The sequence below is a fragment of the Artemia franciscana genome, chromosome 20 (assembly GCF_032884065.1).
Source record: "Artemia franciscana chromosome 20, ASM3288406v1, whole genome shotgun sequence".
NCBI classification, from domain to species: domain Eukaryota; kingdom Metazoa; phylum Arthropoda; class Branchiopoda; order Anostraca; family Artemiidae; genus Artemia; species Artemia franciscana.
The window spans coordinates 9,709,534-9,731,022 of NC_088882.1; the positions used below are offsets into that span (position 1 = coordinate 9,709,534).

Consider the following 21,489-nt stretch of genomic DNA (forward strand, 5'->3'; position numbering starts at 1 on the left):
GGGGACATTCCCCCCTTGGAGAACTAGATAACGATAAAAATGTACGAAAATAGCAGAACGAGAAATATACACACTTAAATTTTGGGCAAAGCAAAGTTTCTGGTAGCCTCCCTGTAAATTTTCCGGCAGCACTCACAACCAACAGATAGCTTATAGAAAGAGGAACTCTTACTCAAGAAATATTTTTGGCAATCCAGTGCAGTTTCTGTATTTCCAAGGGCTAAATGGGCTAAACCAAGGTTGCAGTAAGCCCGACCCATGCTGACCTTGTCTTGTAAGTCTTTGGCAAGGGCTAAATCTTGGTCGTAGTACCTTATCGCTTCTTTGTAGTTTTGTAGACAATAATGTGCATATCCTAAAAGAATTTCATACAGACAGATCTTTTAATAATAATGATAATTAGTACTGAAATATTAATGATATTCTTACAACAATTGAATAGAAAAAATAATAATATTTTTTATTATTTAATAGACTGAATTTTCTTAGTACTAAATTACCATTGTTATCAATAATAATTCAGCTAAATATAATAATCCTTGCATTACTAGACTCTCCAAATCCCGGTAAAATTAGATTGAGAAACCTTAGAAAAATACTGTGACCCCAAAACTTTTCATTCTTATTACTACTACTAGCAACTCAATCCAGGAACAAGCTGTCTCAACACAGCTACGCACGCTTCTCCTTCATCCTAATCTATTCAAAACATCCCTCTATACAACCCTTAAATTTTTACATCCCCTTAAATACTTGCTTACGACATCCTCCCATTCCATTCAGGGACGACCTGCTTTGACGGTTGGCAAACAAGGACAAACTGTCATCCTTCATCCGCGGAACGTGTCCCAGCATCTCAACCTCTCTCTCATTATAGCCCTAGAATTCGGGATTGAACCACATTTTTCGTACAGCTTACTGTTTGAGATACGGTCGGTCAGTCGGTACCCAAACAATCCCTATGCAATTTCACTCGGAAATATCTCACAAAACCTCCTTCGTTTTTCGGAATGCCCATGCTCCGAATTTAATTATATTAATATAATTTCGGTATGTTTCAATATTATTACTGGCTTAAAATTTCACACAAGAATCAATCCAATTTCAAAAGGCGGAGTTTTAAGTCAATCGGCCTTTAAAAGACGGGGTTATTTAAAAATGATAGATACCGTACAAGATTTTTCAGTGGCTTTTCATGTGCTCAGTTGCAGTTTCATTGGATAGTTTCAATCTAGTGTAACAGATTACTGATATTTGAAGCGATAAAATTAAACATAAACACAAAAAATTTCACTATTATCTGGTCAGCAGGAAGGGGAAAGAACCGCCCCCTTATCTTGAGTGCTGTTTGATTTTGTACAGTATTTACTTGCATTTGTACAAATGCACCAAGCAAGCAATAGATAGCCCCTCCCCTCCCAAAAAAAATTGAATCTACCTCTGTATTTGGCGTTTGTAACATTTTAGGATCTTTATGTAAGTGCGTAAAACCCGGTGGTAGTCTTTCAAAACCCTCCATTCACTTAGAAAGTTTGACGTGGCAACTATGCCAATACTGCATATTTATATGTCTTCATTATATACTGCAAGCATAGGTCTGACTTCTAGGACGGAGGGAGGGCCCAGAGGATTTCTCAGTCCAAAAACAGTTTTCGATCAAATCAGAAAGTTATTCAATTAATTCATAGATTTCCTCAGACGAGGAAGGAGGGAGGTGTCTATGATCCAATCACAGGTGACAGTCCCTGGGGTATAACTTACCAAGAAAATGGCAGGCTTTGGCTTCTCCTTCGATATCCTGGAGTTCCTGGGAAAGCATAAGATAGTTTTCATAGAAAGAAATAGCCTGTGCGAATTCTCCTCTTGAACTATGGCAGTTACCAAGGTTTAAAAGGGCGCAGGCCTCACCTGCTGTATCCTGTAACAGAAAAAATATTCAAATATTCAAGCTGTGTTAACTATTTCATTTTTTCTATGCTTAGGATAAAGTGTATAAGTTCTTTTAAAGGGAATTATTTATAAATGAAAACAACAAATCAACAAACAGAAGAAGAAGAAAAGAGTAAAAAAGAAGAATGAAATATTAATTAATGTTATTTTACTAGTGAATATCAAATTGTACATTTATATTATATGCTTTGTCAGATTTAAAATGTATGACCCCTTCCACCCCTGCCCCGACTCCCATACCACTATAAATATAAAATATACTAAAAGGGAGAAAGTGCAATACTTCAAAAAGTATTATACTTTTTTGGAAAAAAAACTTTATCAGAACCTTTGCCCACCACATACTTTTGGAAAAAAGTATGCCCGCGCCCTTTCCCATACTCTTCGGAAAAAACACACGGGCTTTTATCGCAAAAATATCAAATAATATGTCTTTTTCTGCATAGTACCAATTAAAAGACATATCCACGCCATTACGAAGAAGAGACCCAAGAACCGTCCAAGGGCGGATGGGACTTAAGTCAAGTGAATCAAGTAATTTAAAATCCATATTTATAAAGTATTAATCTCATTTTTTAGCAGGCAAAAAAAAGAAAAGAAAAACATTGTGGAGTTGCTGGTAGTAAAGCCAACAAGAGTTTGTTTGCTCTTATTTTTTTGTAATTGTAAAATGTTGTTTTTGACGATAAAAACCAATTTAGAATAAATACCTTTATTAGACAAATACCTTTTATTAGACAGCGAAAAAAAAAAACAATAAAAAAAAAATATGCTGGATAATTTGATTAAATATACAGAGATCGTCATCAGCAGAAACACTAAAATAAAACAATTAAAACTAATTATATACACGTATATATATATATATATATATATGTATATATATATATGTATATATATATATATATATATATATATATATATATATATATATATATATATATATATATATATATATATATATATATCTATATATATAAAAATAAGTTGTCTGTCTGTGGATGTGTGGATGGGTCAGGTGACGTCACCTGAAAAAACTGGATCAGGTGACGTCAAAACTGAAAAAACTAAAAAAAGGCAAAAACTACAAAAAAAAACTAAAAACTAATAAAAAAAATAAAAAAGCTAAAAAACTAAAAAAACTATAAAGGTAAAAACCAATAAAAAACTAAAAAAAAAACTGAAAAAACTAAAAAAAGGCAAAAACTACAAAAAAAATTAAATACTAATAAAAAAAGTAAAAAAGCTAAAAAACTAAAAAAACTAAAAAAACTAAAAAAAGGTAAAAAACTAAAAAAAATAAAAAATAAAAAAAAACTAAAAAAAAGGAAAAAACTGAAAAATAAGCTAAAATAAAGGTAAAAACCAATAAAAAACTAAAAAGAAAAAAAGGAAAAAACTAATAAATGACGACACTCAAAGAGAAAGCGACCAGGACAAAAGGAATGTTCGATTAGCAATCAACAAAGCACCGGGACACAGGGAGTATAAATGACGACCAGGACATAAGTAAAAAAAAAAAACTATCTATATATATAAAAATAAGTTGTCAAACTAAAAAAAGGCAAAAACTACAAAAAAAACTAAAAACTAATAAAAAAGCTAAAAAACTAAAAAAACTAAAAAAAAGGCAAAAACTACAAAAAAAACTAAAAACTAATAAAAAAATAAAAAAGCTAAAAAACTAAAAAAACTAAAAAAAGGTAAAAAACTAAAAAAAACTAAAAACTAAAAAAAACTAAAAAAAAGGAAAAAACTGAAAAATAAGCTAAAATAAAGGTAAAAACCAATAAAAAACTAAAAAAAAAACTGAAAAAACTAAAAAAAGGCAAAAACTACAAAAAAAACTAAAAACTAATAAAAAAAGTAAAAAAGCTAAAAAACTAAAAAAACTAAAAAAACTAAAAAAACTAAAAAAAGGTAAAAAACTAAAAAAAATAAAAAATAAAAAAAAACTAAAAAAAAAGCAAAAAACTGAAAAATAAGCTAACATAAAGGTAAAAACCAATAAAAACTAAAAAGAAAAAAAGGAAAAAACTAAAAAAAATTTTCATCTAAAAAACTAAAAAAAACTAAAAAAGGTAAAAACTAAAAGAACTAAAAAAGAAAAAAATAAATGACGACACTCAAAGAGAAAGCGACCAGGACAAAAGGAATGTTCGATTAGCAATCAACAAAGCACCGGGACATAGGGAGTATAAATGACGACCAGGACATAAGTAAAAAAAAAATTAACAAAACTAAAAAGAAGGTAAAAACTACAAAAAAACTAAAAAGAAAAAAAAAACTAAAAACTAATAAAAAAACTAAAAAATCTAAAAATCTAAATAAACTAAAAAAGAAAAAAAAAGGAAAAAAATAAAGGAGAAAAACAAAACTAAAAAACGAATGTATATACAGACCGGTACACCGGGATACAAATGACGACCGGGACACAGGGAATATAAATGACGACCGGGACACAGGGACACAACTACAACGGGGACACCGGGGGAAACAGGGGGATATAAATGACGACCGGGACAAAAAAACTAAAAAGAAAAAAAAACTAAAAACTAATAAAAAAACTAAAAAATCTAAAAATCTAAATAAGCTAAAAAAGAAAAAAAAAGGAAAAAAATAAAGGAGAAAAACAAAACTAAAAAACGAATGTATATACAGACCGGGACACCGGGATACAAATGACGACCGGGACACAGGGAATATAAATGACGACCGGGACACAGGGACACAACTACAACGGGGACACCGGAGGAAACAGGGGGATGTAAATGACGACCGGGACACCGGGACAGGGAATGGTCGATTAGCAATCACCATCAACAAAGCTCAAGGGCAATCATTAGAATCATGAGGTATAGATCTGAATACAGATTGTTTTCCCATGGACCATTATATGTTGCATGTTCAAGAGTCGGTAAACCTGACAATCTATTTATATGCAAAGACAATGGGACAGCAAAGAATGTTGTATATTCGCAAGTTTTACGTAGTTAAAACCATATATATATATATCTATCTATATTCACAGGTGGGACATAGGGACACAACTACAATGGCGCGTAACTATTATGGCGCGTAACGACTTACGCGCGCGGGGGGGCTTGGGGGGGGGCGCGAAGCGCCCCCACCAACTAGGTGTTGGGGTGGCGCGAAGCGCCACCCCAACAGCTAGTATATATATATATATATATATGTACCATGATTATCAATTGTTTTATTTTAGTATTTCTACTAATGACAATCACTGTATGTGTGATCGAAATATCCAGTATACTTTTTTATTGTTTTTTTTTTCACTGCCTGATAAAAGAATCTATCCCTATTCGAACTGGTATTCATCGTCATGGAAAGGCAGTGTGGTCTTCAAAATTACCTATGTTGTTTTTACTAGTGAATACCACCCTATCCTTTTGAAATATTTGGTTTTACTGATTAAAAACATCAATTCATACGTTTTTCATAAAAAAAAGAACAAAAACATCTCGGACTTGCTTGTAGTAGCGCCAACGTGTTTTTTGCTCATGTTTTTGCAACTGTAAAGTGTTGCTTTTTGCCAATACATACCAAACTATTCTCTTGAATTATATACTTATACATAGCGCCACTTATTTAAAAATACTAAATCACAGGTTATTTAATCAATTTAAGAGTTAAAAAAAAGGTAAGAAAAATATCATGATTGTCGACCTGATTTTTTGCAACTCGCTGTAAGAAGTGTTAATTCGTTGTTGTTTTTTTGCTAGTGCATTCCACACTGTCCCTTTGAATTACATATTTTTACGTAGCACCATTTATTAGAACCACTAATTCACATGTTTTTCACTTCACTTTAAACAGTAAAAAAAAAAAAAAAAAAAAAAAAAAAAAAAAAAAAAAAAAAAAAAAAAAAAAAAAAAAAAAAAAAAAAAAATCTATAATAACCGCCATGGAGTTGCTGGTAGGAATGCCACCCGTGACTTTTTTGGCTCAATTTTTTTTTGCAATTGTAAAGTTTTGTTTTTGCTAGTATATACCACGCTGTACTCTTGAATCATATAATTATACGTATTACCACTGAATAAAAAAAAAATAATGCACATGTTATTTATTTTGATTCGAGTCGAAAAAGTAAAAAAAAATATTACGGATGCCAACCCCATGTTTTGCAATTCGCTGCAAGAATTGGTAATATGTTGTTTTTTTGCTAATGCATTCCACACTGTCCCTTTGAATTACATGCTTTTACATAGCACCATTAATTTAAAAGCATTAATTCATACATTTTTCCTTTCATTTTTAACAGTTAAAAAAATAAGAAATATAGCATAGAGTCACTGGTAATAGCACCAATACCAACATGGGTTTTTTGTTGATATTTTTTTGCAATCCCGCAGTAAGAAGAGGCTATGTAATTCATTAATATTGTTTTTTGCTAGTGCATTCCACACTGTGCTTTTGAATTACATGGTTTGTCAGAGGCAAAGTGTTTCTGGTTCCACCAGTCCATATTTATTGCATGTTTTTTCATGGTCAGACTGATAAATATTAGTTAACAAACGAAAACTTGCGCTCAAAATCAAAAACAGATTACAAAAAACAATAATACATTATAACTATTATTTTCTTCAGAAGAACTGTAGGTTTGGATCTCATAAAGCCCTCTCCACAGGAAATAACAATTTTTTCTGAAAAAGAAACACATTGGAACAGTAACATATATAAACTGATTTTTCAGTTTACAAATTTTTCAGGTACAAAGGATTTTTTTTGGAGGGGAGGGGTATACAAAAAACTTTAAAAAGTATTAAACATTTGTTTATATTCATTTTTTTATGTTTTTACGAGTCGGACAGATATTTGAGTAAGGGGGGGAGTCAAACCCTCTAAACCCCCCCCCCTTCCTAAATATGGCTTTGATAATACCTGTGTCTTGTCATTTAAGTTAACACTGTCATTGGCTTGCCATTTAGTTAACAAACGAAAACTTGCGCTCAAAGTCAAAAACAGATTACAAAAATTAAAAATTGGAACTGTAATATATATAAACTCATTGTTGGTTCCGGTATTTTAATGAAAAAGTAGAAAGATTAAAACAATAGATAAATAAATAAATAAACCGTCACTATTTTTGTTATTGGTACTTTCATTCTTTTTATGGGCTTTTGTACTTTTATATACTTATATACTTTTGTCAGAAGCAACTATTATTTAATTAGAGAATTTCGTGAAAATGGTCAAAAAATGGTTAATAAAATAAAAAAAATACTAAAAATATTATTTTTTAGCCAAAATTGTATGTTCAAATCCCATAAAACCCACTCCAAAGCGAACATATTTTTTTTCTTGCAAGAAACACAAATTAAAGTTGAAATATATCAAATAATTGATTTAGTTTTTTGTTTTATGTTTTTTTTATCACTTAATTGTTTGACGTGCTAGCTGTTCTGCCATTTTAGCCGATAAATCGAATTATATTCTATATATGAAAATTGGCTTCGGTTTTTCAAAGAGCGTTATGTTACCAAGCATAAATTAGACAGGAAAGCGGAGAAACTTAAAAAAAAAAAAAAAAAAAAAAAAAATGATTCCATTTTGTATTCTCTGCTATATCTGCGCGTTAGAATCACGAGAAACCCTCTCAAAGGGTAAGTTAAAAAAAATAATTAGCATTCAATTTTATTAAATTCAACTTATCGTGAACGCAAAACGTCAACTAAATAATAATGCCCCTCCCCCCAAAAAATTTATAAAATCAGTTACAGCTCAGTAGTTACATACAGCTAACTACTAACCAAATAATTATAACCAACGATAAATAGAAGCAAAAAAAAAACAATCTCTAATCAGTCCATTCCATGGTAATAATAAAGATAAACTATGAAACCTTACCTTACCTAAGTGTGATTTCCGAAGTTTTAAAATATAATGAAGTTTTAAGGGTAGTATCAAATTTATGTCAACTTTGCCACGTTGAGCCGTGAAAATAAACCAGGAAAACTAGGAAGTTAAATTTGACAACGCTTTTCGTGCTTGTAATTCAGATATTACGAAAATGTTGATTTCTAAACATAATTATACCTTTAAAGGAAAGCTACACTTGCTTAAGCTGATTGGTGCCATCTATTTTAGCGTATTTTTGCTAGTTTGCACCAACCTTTCCTTTAAGTGCCCGCTACTGAAAAACTCCATAACTTGCATATGACATTCTTTTTCATTATGAATTGAGTTTTATTTACGGAGTTTTTTCATTTATTGAGTTTTCTTTATTTATTAACATGTATATGGTTGTCTAAATTTCCATTTAGACAGCTCCAACTTTATGCTCACTGTCCTTGGTGCTTTAAGAGAGGAGGGGGTGCCAGAATTAAAACAAAAAAGAAAAATTAAAGATCTGAATACCTTTAATTCTCTGGCAATGTTTAAGTGACTGTGGTAATGTATCACCGCCATGTCAAACATTCCAAGGGCTTGGTAGGCCACCGCGAGGTTCCCATGAGTAGATGCTTCAGAGGATCGGTCATTAACTTCTTTTGAAATTGTCAATTCCTGTTTATGATACTTGATTGCCTGGTCATAATACCCCATAGCGGAATAGGCATTGCCAATGTTGCCATATGCGCGTCCCATGCCAGCCCGATCTTGGAGCGATCTTGCAATGTTTAGATGGGCGTTATGCAATTTCAATGCGGCATCATGATCACCTAAAAATATTTTTATGAGCTGTTTTATTCACCATAAAGAATGTTATAATTTTGCCAATTTTATATTGTCGTAAATCATTACAAATAATTGGAAATATGGCAGGTTTTGAATGAGATGTCAGGGAGGTAGCAGATAAAACCAGAATCTGCAGATTTAAAAAAAAAAAACATTTTAAGAGTAGCAATCAAAACTAGCTTTTTAGAAATCCAGAGGGGTATCGATTTTGAATTCCTCCCCCAAATTATGTCTGAGTCTGTAAAAGTAACAAACATGCATATAAACAAATTTCCGACGCGTTTTATCATTATTTCTTTTTTTTACACCCACCCCCCCCCTGAAAAAAGGCCTGGATATGTCCTGGACAAAATCCCTATTCGATTGTTGAGCTAAACAGCGCCTGAAAGAGTGGGGTCAAGACCATTTGGCAAATTGCCATGGAACCTGTCACGCTAAAAAAAAAAGATGACATATCAAGAACCCGTTTCCAGATAGCATTGATAAGCGCTCCAGATAGCGTCAATATAATCCAATACTAATAGGACTCCTTTCGATAGAAGTACTCAACACCATTATCATAAAAAGTGGTAAAATCTAAACCTCCAGACTAATCTACATACTTATGTGCTTAAGGAACGCATTAATTTGATGTAATTCTTTGTCACAGGTTCTGTTTTTTTTTCTGTATAAAATAAATATATAAATATATATTATATATATTATATAATTATATATAAATATATATATATATATATATATATATATATATATATATATATATATATATATATATATATATATATATATATATATATATATATATATATATATATAAAGAAGAAATTGTGGAAATGTAGATGCATGCGCTGTCACATTAATTGAAGAGTTAAAAATTAAGTCAAAAGATGACTTGTTAAGAGTAAAGACACAGGGGATGAGTGCAGGGGAGAATCTAGGGCAATGTGACAAGGGCACCAATGAGCAAAATCTTGGGGGAAAGGTGCCAAAATGTGACAATAATTGACTAAATAATTGACAATAATTGACCAAATCGACAAATTTATTCTATAAAAAGAGCAAAAAAAAAGGAAAAAACAGGATAAGAGGCCACGAGAAAAATTTTTAGGGGGATCCCTCCGTCCCCCTGTATCTGCCAGTGAATACGTGTACCCCTCTGAAGCAATCACAGAGGTGTCTATTCATTAAAATATTGGGGGGGGATTTATTTTGCAGAATATTGGGGGGGGGCAATTTTTGTCCTTTTTTTTAAATGGAAATACCAGAAGAAGAAAAAACTCCTCGGTAGTTTTTAAATATCCCGACTAGACTAAAGAAGTGAAGTTAGGTTAGTCGTAATGAAATATATTAAAATATAATGAAAATATAACAATTCAGTACCAAAATTATGGACACTACACCAGATAATTATAGAAAGCAGGTCACCCAGAAAATACCGAACTTAACCAACTGCCAACTGCATATATTCAATATTTAGTTAAAATATAACTACATATTAGTTTATCTCACTGAGCCTAAGCTAATTATCTCGGAATTATGTTTGAATCTTATCAGACAAAAACCGTTATTAAATTTTAACCAATTAATTGGCTCATTAATTTTCCAGATTAAACGTGGCAACACTGATAGAAATATGATACTGCACTAATAAATCTAATGATATCGAAGGTATGAACGCAAGATCGATTCGGAGACCAAAAAAAAAAACTTTTTCTAATTTTAAGTCCCTGATAGTTCAAATTTTAGTACTTTTTTTATACTTTTTTCTATACTTTTATTTTTTATACTTCTTTTTATAGTAGCCTACTTTTTTTAGTATTTTTTTCTATTTTATTATTGGTTCAAACTTAGTCTTAACATGTTTAGTGGCGTCAACTTATGATGATTTGAGGGGGGGGGGAGACAAAAATGCATTTTTCAGATACTGGGGAGGGAGGCAATTTTGTTCCTTTTTTCAAAGAAAATACCAACAAGCCATAATTCTATGAAAATACAAAAAAAAGGTATTTTTCAAAATCTAAAAGGGTGAGAAGTCTTGAGACATGTTGGAAATTAAACATGTTGTAAGCTAAGAACAATTGCTACTACTAATACTGCTATTAACTCACTGCAGCACCAAGCCGCCTGAGCTTGGGAGTCTCTATTCAGAGACTCCCTCTTCAAACCCTTCCAGGGAATAAGCCGGTAAATTAAATGTTTCTATATATTACATATTGCAAAAAAGGCATATCTATTACATTGTGTATATAGCCCACAAATTTACTAGAAACAGTAAAAAGTTGAAGAACATTTACTCGATTGAAACTCGTTTGAAGAAACATTTTAGTCATATAAATTTTTTTTTACAAAATGAAAAAGTACACAATTACGTAATTATTAAAGCTAAGGCAAAATTAACAACTAATACTATGTCAGTAATTCAACTTTTTTTAATTTTTTTTTACACAACTTTTTTTACACAACGCGCAGCATGAATTAGATGGAATTTCAAACTGGTTTGAAGAAGCATTTTAATCATCCAAAAACGATTTTTGTTTCCAAAAAATGAACATACAGACAGTTAAACGATCAGTTAGATGACTAGATGACAGATGAGATAGAGAAAAAATTAACACAATGTCTGTCAGTAACAAAGTTTTCTATGTACTGCATGTAACAGCAAAGACATTCATATCACGCAGTAAAATAACACCCAATTAAAAAGCTTAAAGTGCATTCACATAATTGATTGATACACTTTTCACCCTTTCAAAATTTCCAGGTCTCTCAACAGGGCGGATGCATATTTGGTATTTGAGAGGGACATCAACGGAACTTGGCTTCCCCATTGGCATTTTTACCCCCTCTGTCCCTATAATAAATACAGCTTTCAACCTTCTGTGGAAGGCCCCCCCTGGATCCACCCCTGTCTCTGAACATGTCATAATAGTCAAAAGCATGAAATTTGTCGATTGTAGAAGAGGTCGCGGGTTCGAATACCCCTGAAGGATATTTTTTCTTGTAGCATGAGAACACCACAAGATTTGCGTTGATTATTAAAAATCCTAATTATAAACACAATAAATTTACCATTAAAAGGCATTTAAACAATTGCCATTGCTTCAAAAACTGAAATAAATAGCATGAAAATAGCCTCAAATTTATACAATTTCATGATTTACGAAGTACCATTGTGGTAGTTAGCCATTACTATCAGTATTAGTACCATTATCAATTACCATTATGGTAAACACGTTAGTTTATCAATTTAAGTAATGTGCTATTGTTAGTTGCTTAAAATACTGCACGAGATTAAATATGACGCGACATAACGACGTAAAATCGTACTAATTAATAACAAAATTTAAATAAATACATATTTTAATGGAATTTACACATTTTCTACCCATTTTGCCACTATCCATCTACCCACTGCCACTACATAATCTACCCATTTTGCCACTATCTATGGCAACTGTAGCTACGGTATATTCATAAATTTACCAATTCACGCAAAATATCATTATTTGATGTTTGAACTATCACCATTACTGAAAAAAAATATAAATAAAAAATACAGTGAAGCAAAAATCTCAAAAAGGAAAAAGACGATAATGGCATGGAACACGCAATAGAAAACTGACGAGCAGAGAAGAAAGGAGAAAAAGGATAAATAGATCGTGCCACTAAGATGGTTAGCAGCATGAATAAATTTCCATACGAAGAAAGACACTAACATACCGAAGAAAAAGGGGTGATATGATTGTAACCCAAACAATCCTTTCTAAAAACACCCTTCCCGATCTCTTTGCACAGCCCTTGCATTCTGGCACTAGAAGACATTCAATAAAGTTCACCATGCAGCATTCCACGAGTAGACATATAATTAATTTCTTCAGCCAAAGAGTCATCGATCTGTGGAAGCAACTGACTGAGGAAACAGTTTCTGAAACTTCAACCAACACGTTCAAGTCCCACCTTGATAAGGTATGGTTCTGCCAGGAGTTCCTTCACAATTGGGAAGCTGCAGAGTCCTCCACAAAAGTCTAGATCAACAACCACAATATACACCAAACGAATTCTTTTCACCACTGGAGCAACACAAGGATAATCCTTATATCACTCCAAGTTGCGATTTAAGGTAGTAGATAAAGTTTAGGTAGAAGAGTTTTTATTGATATTGTTTTTTGTTAAGAAAATTACTGAGGACTTTTTTTCATATCTAAGTGTTATAACGTTTTTTTCTTCATTTTATTGTCATTATTGAATAACATGAAACAAAAAGGATGAAAATTTACGCACAAAATTTACATAGCAGGCGCAAGGGGTCACCTACTCTCCGCCACTTGGTGTATATTTCAGAGCACCATATGTGTTGCATAGTTCCACCAGGCGGTGCTGAATCCCCACAACACTTGGCACAGTTAGGCCATATGACTTGGCAGGTACCATCTGGTGTACCTGATTTCTGACAGCCGGTGCCCCCTGGATCTGAAGAGACTTTTCTTGAACAAAAAATGATCTTCAATCCCTCAAAGTGAACAAGAAAACAGTTAGATGATCATTGAAGTGTTGGCAATAGAAAAAACCCGTATAATATCAGTCAGGTTGCTTGTTCTTTGGCCATTGCAAGTTTGCAACTATGTAAACGCGCGCGATGATTGACGAGCTGTCTTCCACGAGTTAAATGCTTCTGGTTTAAAAAACTAAAAAGCAATCTAAAATAAAACATGGTTTATCCAAGAGGGATCCAAGAGGAATGGAATCCAAGCATCGTTTCCATATTCCATCTCAGAGAACAATAGCGACAAAATAAGAAAATTTAGGACAAATGAGAAAAATGAGTTAATTCAAAGCCGGCGAAAAAAGACGGGAAAATGACAACATTTCGGACATTTCGGACGACATGTCCGCTCAACCATTCTCAGCGCAAAAAGAAGAATAAAAAGTGGACAAGGGACTATATTTGTCATCCTTTTCAGACTGTTAAAAGTGAAGTAAAAAACCTATGAATTCGTGTTTTTAAGTAAATGATCTTGATAAAAAAGGGTAAAAAATATTAGCAGATTTTTGTCATGGATACCCACAGATCTTTTCATCAGAATAAGGGGTGGGTATATATACTTTTGCAAAAAGTATGAAGGAGCAAAAATTCTGATATTTTTTCCCCCAGACACGTTTAATATTTTTCATAGTATTAGGTTTCCAATTTTTGTATATTCTAGATTTTAAAAGTACAAGGGAGCGGAGGTAGCGGAGAGGGGGAAGAAAAACCCCTAAAATCTGATGAGGCAGATAATTACAATGGGCAGTGTGGTATTCACTAGCAAAAACCCAATCCACGGGAAAATACAAAAGACAATCCTAGAAAAATATAAAATAAAAGAGAAGAAGCCATAGTGATCACGTTTAAACCGCGTTCTGATGTCTTACATGTGTCTCAATAAAAACAAGAGTTTCATTTAAAATACAATTGAGCATATACAATTAGTTGATCATACAAAAACTGAGTTTTTGTGAACCCAGTCTAGATAGGGTTTTTGCCCCAGCAAAAAACTGGGTTTTTGTGATCTTGAAGACTGGATAGAACATTCTCCCTACAAACTGCTGTTCTACCATAACGATCAAGAAACTGAAACGTCTTTTTAGTTTTTTCGCTCCTCCATGAAAACGATTATCTGCAACATACCACTTTTGAATTACAACAGCCGAACTGATATGAGAGTAGTCTTTAGCGCTTCAACATGGATTTGACGTCATTTTAGTTTTATCGCTCCTCCATGAAAACGACTATCTGCGACATACCACCTTTTGAATTAAAACATCCGAACTGATTTGAGAGTAGTCTTTAGCGCTTCAACATGGATTTGACGTCTTTTTAGTCTTTTCGCTCCTCCATGAAAACGATTATCTGCAACATACCACTTTTGAATTACAACAGCCGAACTGATATGAGAGTAGTCTTTAGCGCTTCAACATGGATTTGACGTCATTTTAGTTTTGTCGCTCCTCCATGAAAACGACTATCTGCGACATACCCCCTTTTGAATTAAAACAGCCGAACTGATATGAGAGGAGTCTTTAGCGCTTCAACATGGATTTGACGTCTTTTTTAGTTTTTTCGCTCTTCCATGAAAACGACTATCTGCGACATACCACCTTTTGAATTAAAACAGCCGAACTGATATGTGAGGAGTCTTTAGCACTTCAACATGGGTTTGACAGGAGCTGACAGCACAATGTTACCCTCCCACAAAGTGAACTCGTAGACAGTTAAATGATCATTGGAATAGGTAAGAGAAAAAACTTGTATAATGTCAGTTAGTTAACTTTTTCCTTGGCAATTGCAACAAAGTAATACGTAGTACACTCTATGATTGATGAGCTGTCTTCCACGAGTTAAATGCTTCTGATGTCAAAACTAAAAAGCAATCTAAGAGAAAACATGTTTATCCAAAGATGAACCAGTGTTTCCACTTCTGCTCCTCAGAGAACAATAGCGACGGTCAAGAAATGCTGTAGATTTCTGTAGAATCGGGAATTACGATGTTGAATCGGAAAAATTTTGAACAAATTTAGCAAACAACAACAAACAAAACACCAAAAGCGCTCATGAGATGAGCAATTCAAGTCTGCCGGTATTGTACCATGAATGTTTTGCCGGTATTATCCCACCAACACTCATTATATTATACCACCAACATATGTATTATACCACCAACACTCAAGAAGTAAAGTTAGGTTAATCCTAATGAAAAAATACCTAAACATGATGAAAATATAATACTTCACAAACAAATTTGTGCTATATGTTTGTACATTAGGGGGTTGGGGCTAACCTAACCTAACCCCAACCCTCTTCCCCTAATGTGCAAATATATAGCCCAAATTATATAATTCGAATGTATTTTGTCACCCACCACTTGTTTTCCACTGAATGTAAGCTAATTGTTTCTTTACACAGACAGATAAAACCGGTTTGTTCTCGAGTTTTACACAGCGTAAACTTGAATGTTGACGATATGATACATAAGTACCATTTTAGACTAGAAAATACATAAGTACCTGAGTAGACTAGAAAATATAAATCGTTAAATTCCTTCAAAATAACAGTAAATATATTTAGTCGGTGAATATTTTCTTTAGTTTATTTATTTTTTTTTATTGTTCATTTCTTCCCTTCAATACCCTCGTGTAAATGATGTCTCTGGGGCAAGTTAGGACTGTGTATTTTCCCAACAAGACTGGTATTCCATACCCCTCTGAAACAGAATATGGAATGCCCTTTTTGATTCGGCTCAATAACCCACCTCGTTTACCACATTCAAAGACTTTCAATTTTTTTTTTAGTTTCTTATTAATTTTCCGTTTGTTATTTTTTACAAGTTTTTTCTCTCTTACTGGAGATGTTTTTTCCCAAAGTTATCTTTTCCACTCTCTCTCTCTCTCTCTCTCTCTCTCTCTCTCTCTCTATATATATATATATATATATATATATATATATATATATATATATATATATATATATATATATATATATATATATATATATATATATATATATATATATATATATATATATATAATCATATAGCCTTAAATCTATTTGTAATCTTATCTCTTATATGCGTATCTTGTAGCACTGGCGGATCCAGGGGAGGGCCGGGGCGACACAGCCCTCCTTCCCCAAGGTTTTCAGGCGCCCTCTTTCCCTTTTTTCACTGTTTTTTTTTAGAATAAGTTTGTCAATTTGGTCTATTATTGGCACTTTTGTTACATCCCCCCCCCAAAAAAAACATATTTGCTCATCTGCGCCCTTGTCACAGTAACCATCCCCCAAGATTTTGCTCTAGATCCGCTCCTGTCTTATAGTCCTATAGTAATAGTATGAGGGTTAAATATACTATACTATACTACTATAACCTTCTTCACAGGCCATGGGATCAATGTAATACATCTGTTACATGTTGTTTTTGTTTTTTGTTGTTGTTGGAATGTATATTATTTCATCTTAACACAAAACATAAACTGCAAAATTTTCGTTCACAGATTATCATCAAGGAAATTTCGGAGAGCCCACTTTTCTTTTGGGTTCATTCGTTTTTGGGAATATTTTGGGGAAATATCTGTCCCCATCCTCTTCCTTTCTACTCATAAGAACTTAATTTCTTCCTTAATTAACTTCCTTTTTACTCATAAGAAAAATGATCATAAAAAATCATGGTAAAAAAAAAAAAAAAAAAAAAAACGACGCACATACTGAAAGAAACTATAAAAGGCAATTGAAAGGGGCGTGCACTCTTTGCAAGTAAGTTATATTAAAAAAAAAATATTATAAAAAAAATATTAAAAAAATTTAAAAAATATTAAAAATTAAAACTTTAATATTAAATTTTTTAAATTAAAATTTTAATATTAAGAATATTAACATTTTTTTTAAAATATTATATTAAATATATTAAAAATAGAAATAAATTCACCCGGTTTCAGTTCTTTTCCCTAGGCCGGTACCAAATTACCCTCTCCCCTTTTAGCCAGATCAGCCTAGTATTCGTGAGTGAATTCAAGCCAGCAGAAACAACATAAAGTTGAAAATCCGATGATTGGTTTCTCCCCCCCATGACATTTTTGTCCAATAAAAAATCAAGTTGACTCAAGAAATGTTTTACATATAGACCTAATTTCATACTACTACTACTACTACTACTACTACTACTAATAACTCACTGCAGCACCAAGCCGCCTGAGGCCAATAAAAGCTACGCACGCTCCTCCTCCAACCTAATCTATTTAAATCCTCCCTCTTTACACCCTCCCAGGAAGTTCCTATTTCCTTTAAATCTTTATTTATGACATCCTCCCAACCCAGACAAGGACGACCTGCTTTTCGTGTAGCCCCAGACGGTTGGCCAAAAAGGACAATCATCGGTAATCTGTCATCCTTCATCCGTAGAACGTGGACTAGCCATCTCAACCTTTCTTTCATTATAGCCCTAGAAAGCAGGATTGAACCACATTTTTCGTACAACCTACTGTTTGAAATACGGTAAGTCAGCCGGGTACCCAGAACAATCCGTAGGCAATTTCTCTGGAAAACATCTAGTAAATTTTCATCAGCTTTTCGGAGCGCCCATGCTTCAGAACCATATTTGACCACTGTCATCACTGTAGCTTCCAATATTCTAATGTTGGTTTGCAGACTTGTCTTTCTATTCTTCCAAACTTTTTTAACTGTGAAAAAACACCCTGAGCTTTAGCTATTCTACTTTTAAACATCTTCACTGGTCCCACCATCTTTACTAATAATACTACCAAGGTAACTGAAGCTCTCAACCTGATCAATCTTTTCGTTACCTAATGTCACCTATTCATCTTCATTTATTCCTAGACTTAGTGACTTAGTCTTCTTAACATTAATTTTCAAGCCTATTTTAGCACCCTGAACTCGCAAAACCTCTAAAACTTCATTCATTTTGCTCACACTTTTATCTAATATGCTTAAATCATCAGCATAATCTAAGTCCAGAAGCGTTTTTCCTCCCCATTTGATTCCGTGGTCTCCAATTGCCTTTCCTGTGCTCCTTAAGACGAAGTCCATCAAAATGATCCATATAAAGGGGGATAGAACACAACCCTGCTTAACTCCTGATTTAGTACAGTACGTAGTAAGTATTACCTAATATTTAATTAAATACATAATTAAATAATAAATAACAATGCATACAAAATACACACTCTAATACATTCATACTAATAATTATATACTAATAAATACATAATACGTACTAATCCATAATAAAATATAATAATAATGATTACCTAATAATTGATATACAATCCCAAGATTGGAGCATGCCCTCCCTTCCGCAGTTTTGTCTCTCAGGGCTAAAGCCATATCCAGTTGTTTTTCATGCCATTTCTTTGCCTGCATATAGTCTCCAATACAACGGGCTGCATGGCCAAGACCCGCATACGCCCGCGCTTCAATATTTTTATCCCCCAATTCTTGCGCAATACGTAACACATGATTGTGAAAACCTATCGCCTGCTCGAAATTCCGTCTGAAAAAGAGAATATTCGATATAACTGAGGTTCATTTTGTAACTTTTCGTTTTTTTATGACTATTTCCTTTTCTATGAGATTCTCAAAGCCCTTCATGCAGACTACTAAGAAAACTATTGTCCAAAGTAGAAGTTGGATAGTCCAAATTCATAACGGATTGTTGCTGGAATGGCTCTTCACAAATTGAAATAGGGAGTACCACAGTCAGGTGACCTCCCTCCAGATTATTGCCCCCCCCCCAAAAAAAAGAAAAATACATTCACCCCTAAGTTTCGTGAATTAGCCCCAATAGATCACCCCTCCCCTAAATTAAAAAAAAAAACATTTTTTCAATTTCACTGGAAAATAGCCCTTTTTTGTCTTTCCATTGAAAAAATTGTCTTTTTTCAGTTTTTGAGTTTTGCAATTTTTATTCATAGCAAAACTTTCACCTTAACACTATATCGGGCGGTTTCAAGCCCTCAACACCTGGTGTACATCTCTCAGAGTCATTTCTACATCCAGTGGTGCACTTTCGCCATGCAATGCCTCTTGGATCACCTTCATGACATCAGGTGAAAACGATTTTTGAAAATGAGCTCCCTAAAGGCCACACACAAGGAATTTCCCACTTTTCACCGCCTAGTGTATATCTCGGAGCGTCACGTGTGCCGCAGAGCTCCACCAAAGCTTGGTTCGCACCACCACGCCGCCGTGGTATTCCACCACCATATTTTTTCCGCCACTTCTTAATTCAGGTAGGTCAGAATAGACATAGACATAAGAACAGACATAGATTAGAAATAAATATAGACATAGACACAGATATAAGAACAGACATAGACTTAGAAATAAATATAGACATAGATATAGACACAGATATACACAGAAACATAGGCATATACATAGACATAAACATAGAATAACCTAACCTGTCTATTCTGACCCAACTAATCCACTTGGTGATGCAAGATTTCCTAGGTGGCGGAAAACATGCGGTGGCGGAAAACCAAGGTGGCGTTAAAACACCCAATTCCCTGGTATGCCCCCCCCCTCAATATTGGCTATGTATAACCCTGATACTAATAATTAATAATTTTTAAGTGTCTGTCTATGTAGCAAAAGCTCCTATGCCCACATTATCTCTTAAGGATAATGACGGCTGGCAGATTGGCTACAGTTATAATTTGCGTGATCCTTATTTGGCACGGTGTGGTAGTTAACAATAAAACAGCCAAGGTCGAGTTGAAAATCGATAAAACATTTGTTTTTTTTTTCCACAATAAAAACTACACAACAGGTCGTACTGAATTGGATTGGATTTTAATAGGTCTTCTGTATTTTTTTTTCGCTACGATGATTATAACGTATTAATTTTCTAAAAGAAATTGAATTAAGATTAACTGAAATAGGATAACGCAATTTACACGTTAAAAAAGGACACGCTCAAAAACCAAAGGCAAATAAGAGCCCTAAAGAGCAAAAAACGGGGTTGATATTAAAAATTTATTAATAAATACTGACGGATCCACCCCGATCCTTAACCATATGTACACTCTTTCCAACCCAGAACAACTTTCCGCACAAAACACAACACGATTCAACTGCACACTTGCACCATATGTAATGTACGCCACCTGGTGGACACCGCTTAGAAAGTGGGACCCCCCCCCGACAAATGTAATTAATCGCATGTTGTTACTGCTTTTTGCCATGACGACCTTGAACAAGAACTGGGTGGCTTTACGCGCAATAAAAAACTAAATTATTAAATACAAAAGAGAATACGTCCAAAATACTGAGCAAAATCGCGGGTCTTCTATAATATAAGTCACTACAATTGTTTTGACTAAGTTTTTTTCGTAGCTACGCTTAGGGAAAGGACTGGGAGCACAATATCAAACCAAAGAAGAATCCTCCCTCTGCAAAATAAACGCTAATTCAGAGGCCCCAAAATTATTGTAATCAGAAGATCTAGCAAAACGTTATCAGAAATCAATCAAACTTGGAAGGAAGTAATAGTAAGTACCCAGAACAATAGTAATAAAAGTAATAGAAGTAATAGCAAGTAATAGTAGTCTTTTTTACGTGTCTGGACACAACCCGTTCTGGATATCCCTACATTTCTGATATCTAGAGTAAAAAGTTGTCATACCTCCACCAAACTTTGTGCAGAGTAGTAATACATTTTATAGCAGGATCTTTGGGGATACCGACATAATCCATCCTCTGAAGGGAGGGAGGGAGGCTCATTATGTTCCTGACATCAGGACCTATAGGGGAAGGGGTAGTTTTTCGATCTCAATTACTCTTTCTGGGTAGTAATACAAAATAACCCAATAAGGGTCTTTTGGGTTTCCGACACAATCCATTCTCTGTGAGCAGAAATCAACACCTACGTTTTGAAACCAGGACACCTAGCAGAAGGGGTTGTCAGAACTAAATTAAAATTGTCTGGGAAGGGGTAGAAAGTAGGCTCTTTTGGGAATCATATATAATTCCTCTTATGCAAGGAAAGGAGAATCTTTAAATTTTTGACATCAGGATATCTAGCGGAATGGGGCTGTTATATTTCAACCAAAATTGATTAGAATTAAAATTAAATACTCTAGATGTGCCTTTTGGGCCCCCTATCTATTCTAACAATTTTCCATGTTAAAAACACTACCATTTTATTGCATCTTTTGTTTATTTTGAAGATGGGCTAGAGCCTAACTTTGTACTTATTAAATATATAATTCCCCTCTAAAACAAGGAGATCTGGTAAAAGCAATAAACACAAACGTAGATTTTAGGGTGAAAAAAAAAATAACTGCAGT

The 21,489-nt window shown here is 33.5% G+C and overlaps 1 protein-coding gene across 1 annotated transcript in view; it reads right to left on the reverse strand.

Annotated features, from left to right (window-relative positions):
• The window catches only part of LOC136039739 (tetratricopeptide repeat protein 28-like), a gene marked incomplete in the record, with an annotated part of 257,124 nt that overhangs the window by 63,894 nt on the left and 171,741 nt on the right, over positions 1-21,489 (reverse strand). Inside the window, 4 exon segments of the mRNA XM_065723577.1 lie at positions 173-355; positions 1,762-1,918; positions 8,332-8,633; positions 18,448-18,689. Of these exon segments, the coding sequence (XP_065579649.1) occupies positions 173-355; positions 1,762-1,918; positions 8,332-8,633; positions 18,448-18,689 (884 nt within the window).